The sequence below is a fragment of the Hippocampus guttulatus genome, chromosome 3 (genome assembly GCF_054856545.1).
Source record: "Hippocampus guttulatus isolate MCC_2025c chromosome 3, RoL_Hgut_1.0, whole genome shotgun sequence".
NCBI lineage: Eukaryota > Metazoa > Chordata > Actinopteri > Syngnathiformes > Syngnathidae > Hippocampus > Hippocampus guttulatus.
Genome location: NC_141263.1, coordinates 5,293,915 through 5,301,031, shown reverse-complemented (window position 1 = coordinate 5,301,031; position 7,117 = coordinate 5,293,915). Strand labels below are relative to the sequence as shown.

General features: G+C 41.8%; 1 protein-coding gene across 2 annotated transcripts; it reads right to left on the bottom strand.

Moving 5' to 3' along the window:
* Positions 1 to 2,474: 2,474 nt before the first annotated feature.
* On the bottom strand, positions 2,475 to 6,942 carry cdkn2aip (CDKN2A interacting protein). 2 transcript variants are annotated; one of them, XM_086106320.1, is made up of 4 exons: positions 6,855 to 6,942; positions 6,281 to 6,530; positions 6,091 to 6,200; positions 2,475 to 4,084 (listed from the first exon to the last, which is right to left on the bottom strand). In XM_086106320.1, exons 2-4 carry the CDS (start codon positions 6,526 to 6,528, stop codon positions 3,495 to 3,497), a joined length of 948 nt encoding a protein of 315 aa, XP_085962446.1. In that variant the 5' UTR covers positions 6,529 to 6,530; positions 6,855 to 6,942; the 3' UTR covers positions 2,475 to 3,494. The 2 variants fall into 2 exon arrangements, with proteins under 2 accessions (XP_085962446.1, XP_085962445.1); XM_086106319.1 differs by having other exon boundaries at positions 6,653 to 6,922.
* Between the last annotated feature and the right edge of the window lie 175 nt (positions 6,943 to 7,117).

Genomic DNA, 7,117 nt, shown 5'->3' with positions numbered 1-7,117 from the left:
AACAGGAGACAAAACGACAGAGCCTGAAAGAGATATTGCTTCGCGCCAGGATGGATCTTTGATAGAAACATCGCCAGTTGTCAACACCAACAAAACGTGATGTGCCTGGAGCAATTTTCTTTCCTTTCCCATCCGTCCATCTTCTCGTGATTATCTTCTTCAGGCTCACAGGCAAAATGGTGCCTATCCCATCACACTTTGCCCAAAAGGCTGGTTGCCGGTCAGTTGAGGGCATATTTGCTAACCACTCATCTATAGCGTGCTGCCCCCATCCTCAAATAATATTATATCATGAATATAGCACACATTTTCACTCTTGTATGGACCAGTCGCCAGCCAATCAGAGGGAACATATACACTAATCATTCACAGTCACAGCTCACCGCCACAACAAGCAATTCAGACTCTACCAAAGACTCAATCTGGCAAAATAAAGTTAACAAAATAAAAATTTACTATGGCTAAAAGTGATAATACTGATTAGTCACTTTGAAAAATTAAACATTGTTTTTATTGTTTTTTTTTAATCAGACATGTAAGTTAACTTTTTCAAGATTAATTTCTTTCTGTGGTGATTTTGAATCTGCCCAATTTTTTTCTCAAGCATAAGGTTATAATAATAACCATTACTAATATTGTAATACATTTAGTAATGTTGAAGAATCAAGGGTTAAGTTCAGCAACAGGTGTATTTTTTCCTGAAACATCTTAGCTATAAATTACATTGTGTGGTAAAATTTGCGTTGTGCAAGCTTATATAGGTCAAACTTGAAAACGGAAAATGAAAATATCTCCAAAACCTGATGTGCTAGGAAAAAAGTAAAGGCGTTTTATAAATCAGTATCAAAAACACATTTGGGACGCATAAAGCCATCATTGATTAAAATATACTGTTGACAAGTGTAACATCATCATTTAATATTAATCAAATATATATAAGAAAGTTATCAATCTGTTTCACTCACTTCCTTTATGACAGATTGCCAGATCAATTGTATTCAAGACTTCATTTCAAGACTTTCACATACCGGTATTTGTTATACAAATATCACATTTTGTCCTTATATCAAATTACATTTTATAAGTCAAATAAAATTTGTGTTGCATCCTGCACAAATGTGTGTGTGGTGTATGTGTGTGTGTGTGTATGTATATATATATACACATATATATACATATATAATATATAAATCCATCCATTTTCTGATCCGCTTTATCCTCACAAGGGTCACTGGGGGTGCTGCAGCCAATCCCAGCTCTCTTCGGGCAGTCGGTGGGGGACACCCTGAACCAGTTGCCAGCCAATCGCAGGCTCCACAGAGACGAACAACCATCCACGCTCACACTCATACCTAGGGACAATTTTGAGTGTTCCATTAACCTGCCACACGTTTTTGGAAGAAGCAGGAGTACCCGGAGAAATCCCACGCAGGCACGGGGAGAACATGCAAACTCCACACAGGAAGGCCGGAGCCGGAACCGAACCCTGCACCTCTGCACTGTGAGGTCGGCGCACGAACTACTGGACCACTGGGCCGCCAGTATGAATATCACATACTGTAAGTCAAACAAAATTTGTGGTGCATCCTGCGCAAATGAGATCAAGATATATAACCATCCATCCATTTTCTGATCCGCTTGTCCTCACATGGGTCACGGGCATGCTGGAGCCAATCCCAGGTGTTTTTGGGCATTAGGCGGGGTACACCCTGAACTGGCTTGCCAGCCAATTGCAGGGCACACAAACAACTATCTGCGCTCACACTCACACCGAGGGACACTTTTTTTGAGTGTTCAATCAGCCTGCCATGCATGTTTTTGGAATGTGGGAGGAAACCGGAGTACCAGGAAGAAACCCACACAGGCACGGGGCGAACATGCAAACTCCACATGCCACTCTGCATTGTGAGGCTGATGCGCTAACCAGTTGAACATTGGGCCTCTTTTAATATGCATGTATATATGTATATATGCTTACATACACACACACACACATAAACGAACATACATATTACTTTTCAAAGCATGACTAGAATGTAAATTTTGCCCTAAGTGTGTGGTGTCTTCAAAGTGTGAGTGGTTTATTTCATCTTTATTAGACAGGGATCTAATTTTTATAAGACAGTTAAATATGTATCTTAAAAATACTGATATTGAGTTTAGGGTTAAAAAACAAAAAACATCCTAACTACTAGTCACTGTGGACTGTAATATAAAGACATGTAAACAATGCTCCCCTCTAGTGGTCATATCGGGGACCATTTCTAAATCGCTGTCCTCATTTTAACCAACAACGGTATAATATACCGGTATAAATTATTTGTAGCAGTTATACAATGTACAGTATATTAGCACACAATGCTGATGCTTACTTATAAATTGACCTGAAGATTGAGTTATCCGAGATGTATTTGGTGGTGAGGAAGCGAAAGCAGACGGCGAGGCAACATGGAAGACCACAAATGATCCTTGGCTGAGTTGGAACATTTATTGAAGATGAAAACCTTGAAGACCTGCTGTAAACTTACCAGTAACATAAAGAGGTGAAATAATCATCGTTTCACGACAAGCCTGCTGTTCAACCTCAAGGTGGAACAAACACACAAATCACAAAGCAGAGCAGCATTGAACCTTCCAAAATTCTCGCAGTCTGGCTCACCTGACTCAAATTAAAACAAGTTACAGGATTCAAGAAAACTCGGACTGAAGGAAACCCTCCCCCCAATCTCTATGCAGTGTTACAACAATGACAGCGTAATGTGAGCAAGCAGGATGTCCGAGGGAACGTCACACATGCAGCGTGTGCAATAATTTCAACATTCTAGCAAATGAATTTGCTTAGTATAAAATAAGCTCTAACCCCTGAAAACTAAAGCCATGGGTAGTGTGAAGCAAATATCGATGTCTGATATCCAACAGTCGAACGGCAACGCAGAGCGACAAGAATCACCCTTCCGAAAAGAGGTAATGTACAACTATTGCGATGAATCATATTCTTTTTTTTTTCTTTTCAAGCAAAACATGCCCGGGAAGTGACGGTGTTTGGGGTGCTATGGGAAGAAAGCAAACTGTGACCAGGACAGACTCAATATAAGCTTGCACTTTTGAATCACCTAACTGCAGCATGATTTTTAAAAAAATACAAATCAAACATAAACAGAAAAAAAAAAGAAACTACTATGATCCTTACAATGGATTTGAATTTAAATATGAGTTGCTGCTACTGTGAGGAAGGCGAAAGCAAGTTATTTTCCCAGGTAGCTTAAAGAAATGAAGGCTCTCAACCGGTGAACCGGGCCTGGTTCAAAAGTGCAGACCAAAACTTGTGAAATGCGAAACTTCGGGCTCTTGATGCAATTCTAATTGACATCCAGGTCCATGTGAGATGCGAAGGTGCACACGGGTCGTGGTCCCCAAACCAATGTGTCTTTCTTCAGTGCTCCATTCAGTAGACGCTCCATTCCAGCAGGTCCGAAATTACAAGTTGGTCCCGTTTAGAAAGAACCATCTCCCGCACACTCATCCTGAAACGGGTAGCTGAGCGCGGGTGGGAAGCCCTGACTCCGAGGCTGCTCATCCAGCAACAACAAATCCTCCACTTCCCTCCCTTCGTACCGTCGTCTGGCGATCTTTACTGTCACTTTTCTGCCTTGGAAGACTTTCAGCGCCTCTTTGGAAGCCATGGCTCGGGCGGCGGCCTCGTCTCGCCCGTAGCCTGTGCCCATGTAGACTGTCTGACAGCGAATTTCGCACACGTGGCCTTCCTTCTGCGTGCGAGCCACTGGCAGGCCAACAATGTCCTTCAGCGGCACAAAGACGCACGTCAGGGTCTGCTTACATGACTCCACGCAGCTACATAGTATTTCGAAATGGTCGAGATTGGGGCCGAACCCTCCCGCCGATACCAACTTCCAGGCCACGGCCTTGTAGAGGCGGTTGAAGAAAGGCTGGTGCTCCGCAGGAGCCTGCTGGGCCGGCCCGGATTTCTGACTCATAGGTCGCGTGGATGTTTTCCCGCCTGGTCGCCCGTCGGTCTCATTAGGAGCGTATCGGGCTCGTTTGGCACAGCTGTCATCGGGCGCTCCTTCGCAAGAAAAGAGAGAAGCAACATTTAATGAGACAACAGACTGTAGCGTCAAGTGTGGGCGCGTAAACGCAGAAACACTGCATGAAGGCAAAAAAAAAAAAAGGAAAAAAAAGCGCAGTACACTCTGTTCCTTTTCACAGACAAGCTGCAATGGATCTTTCCACCATCAAACTTTATTTATTATTTTACAAATGATCTTTTAAAATCTGAATGTAAATTAAACTACCCAAAGTCAAAACAAGTTTTTTCTTTATATAATGGGCCATCTGTTGTCTTCCTGAACTTAAGTCCAATGCCATTAAATCATTCATTAAATAGTAAAATGTATTGCTGCCATGCAATTAAAAAAAAAAGAATGTTAACAAGAAATTGACTTGCTGTATTATTTCTTTTTTTAATCTATTAATTTTAGTATTTCTTCCAAGTTCCACGAGAGTAACTTGAGTACTACTCATGGTACGAGACTTTGAGATTCACTGCACTAGGGTATATATACACTACATTCAAGAGGAGGAGCAAAATGTAAAGGGCGACCCATTTTTATGTACACATCTTTTTTTTTACATTGCTTGACACTTGAACATCTGAGTCACTACACGATCTAATTCAAATATGACATTCAGAATGCACAAGGATTCTCGAAGTATTCTGCATATACTGTCACAAGTGTTCAAAATGTGCAGCGCTTGTGACACATCACACATTCACTTAACAGTGACGCTTTGGGGAAAACTGTCTAATTTCAGCAAGACAAGAAATATGGTGTGTAAAATTATTCAGCATTGTGGTGTTTGGAAAAAAAAGCATGCAACAAGGAATGTTATTACGAGATGTGCAAATGTACACAACATATCTTCTTTAAACTTGGTTAATTTTTAAATATGGCCGTAAATAAATCAAGATCATTCAACATGTTGTTAGACTAGGAAATTATTTGCATTTTTTTGGAATACCATGCAACTCGGAAGGTGATTAGCCAAATGTCTGTGAAATCCATTTTGGGCCCATAACATGAATTACACATGACTTAACGGGTGTGCTTCCATCCCAAAACATCCAGATTGGCAGTTTCTTTTTTTAAATTCCCCTAACACAGCATTAATGAGAGTGATTTTACAAGCGGCGTGGTGGTGAACTGATTATCACTTCCGCCTCACAGTGCAGAGGTGCCCGGTTCGATTTTGGCTCCGGCCTTCCCGTGTGTAGTTTCCATGTTCTCCTCATGCCTGCGTAGGTTTTCTCCGGGTACTCCGGTTTCCTCCCGCATTCCAAAAACATGCATAGTAGGTCAATTGATCTCTCTAAAGTGTGATTGTGAGAGCGAATGGTTGTTGGTCCATGTGTGCTCTGCGGTTGGCTGGCAACCGGTTCACGGTGCCCCCCACCTGCTACCCGAAGACAACTGTGATAGGCTCCAGCACGCCTGCGATCCTCGTGAGGATAAAACGGTTCAAACAATGGATAACGGCTGACAAAAAAACATGCTTATTTTGAAATAAGGATCTTGGTAGGTGGGCATGCCCCACCCAATGGCACGAGTCTGAGTACACATACGTACCTCACACTCTATCTAACTTAAGACAGCATTCATAGAATAACTTTTCTGGTGTGTTATACTGTCAATTGAAACTTATGTGACAATTAAGCATGTGAGCGAAACAAAACATGGGTTTATGTGTTTGCTGGCTTCCTTAAAACGATCAGAATGACAGATTTATTTTCTGTATCTCAGTGATGTGCTTGTTTGTCTTCCACTAACACTTCCACAATTCCATGACTTCAAACTTCATTTCACGCTACTGTCGCACTTTCAACTATTTGATGGTTAAAACCAGCTGAGCCCTAAAGTGCAAACGCCTATTTTAGTGAATGTCTATCTCCACTGTCGAAATAATCAGTGTGGTGTTTGTATGAAATATTACACGCAAGATAAAATCATGCCACTTTCGAGCTCACACAACTTTCAACATCTGAAAAACGTTTTTCAATCAAGTTTGTCTTACCTAATGGGGTACTGCACTTTTCCTTGCGTGTAGTTTTATGAACTGGACGATCTTGGACAACTATTCCTTCACCCATCTGTGTAATTTTGTCCATGACAGCCTCCGGATAGCTTCGAGAATGGGAAGGAAGATATTTAGCCTCCAGTTTGCAGTCCCGTTTGTCATTGGGCTCCACTGTTGTGTGTCCTACCTGCAGCCGAGGAAAACATGGTTCGCCCAAACCATGGAGAGAGACAGCAGCCTGTCCAGACTGTTACTGGAGACTCCTGGTTTCACTGTAGGGTAAGCGTCCATGTTTTTAAGGATGAACTCTCTGCGAGCAAACCACTGTTTGTTGTTTTCACAGTAGCCTCTTAAAGTGTCGACCCACTGGGCCAACTCTCGGTTCTGGGTCAGGTACTCCGAAACGAGGTCCTCCTCTGTCGTCACCTTCGCCATGCCTGCGATTTAATAATACACATAGCACACTTCCGTAAATATGGGAACAGATTGCTTAAAACTGGAGTCTGGCCAACAGTATAGGGTCGTGTCATCAAATACGATGGTTTGGTTACTCGTTTACCTTTTCAAAGCTTAATTCGTTGATGTATCTGAGAGAACTTCTTCACTCATTTAAACTAAGAACGTTACACGATTAGGACGAAGTGAGTCCAACAAGCGGCGCTAATTAGCAAGATTAATACAAATCGCAAATTATGACGTCTAATAACGACCAGGTTTACATTTTGATCACATCTTGTTTTCAACTTGTTATATCGAATTACCAGGCTTCCACTTGTGTTGCGGGATGTTGCTAGTAGCTACTGCATGACTGACTGATGACGTTGGTGGGAAGTTTCCGTTTACGGCAAAGAACTACAATTTCCAACCACAGTGCAACACGCAGGCGGTGGATGCATATCTGACGTGTATTTTACCGATACAATAAAAGCACAAGGTGAAAATTTGACATCTCAAAATCCGATTAGTTGCTAGTAGCTCGACAGTTTAACAAAACTCAAACGTAAATGAAATACAGATTGAATCA

What these genes read in the sequence shown, in the direction of transcription:
- cdkn2aip (XM_086106320.1), bottom strand. Translation starts at nt 6,528, where the DNA reads ATGGCGAAGGTGACGACAGAGGAGGACCTCGTTTCGGAGTACCTGACC. An exon ending in CATGTTTTCCTCGGCTGCAG is followed by an intron (nt 6,201 to 6,280) that starts GTAGGACACACA and finishes CCATTCTCGAAG; the next exon opens with CTATCCGGAGGCTGTCATGG. An exon ending in AAAGTGCAGTACCCCATTAG is followed by an intron (nt 4,085 to 6,090) that starts GTAAGACAAACT and finishes TTTCTTGCGAAG; the next exon opens with GAGCGCCCGATGACAGCTGT.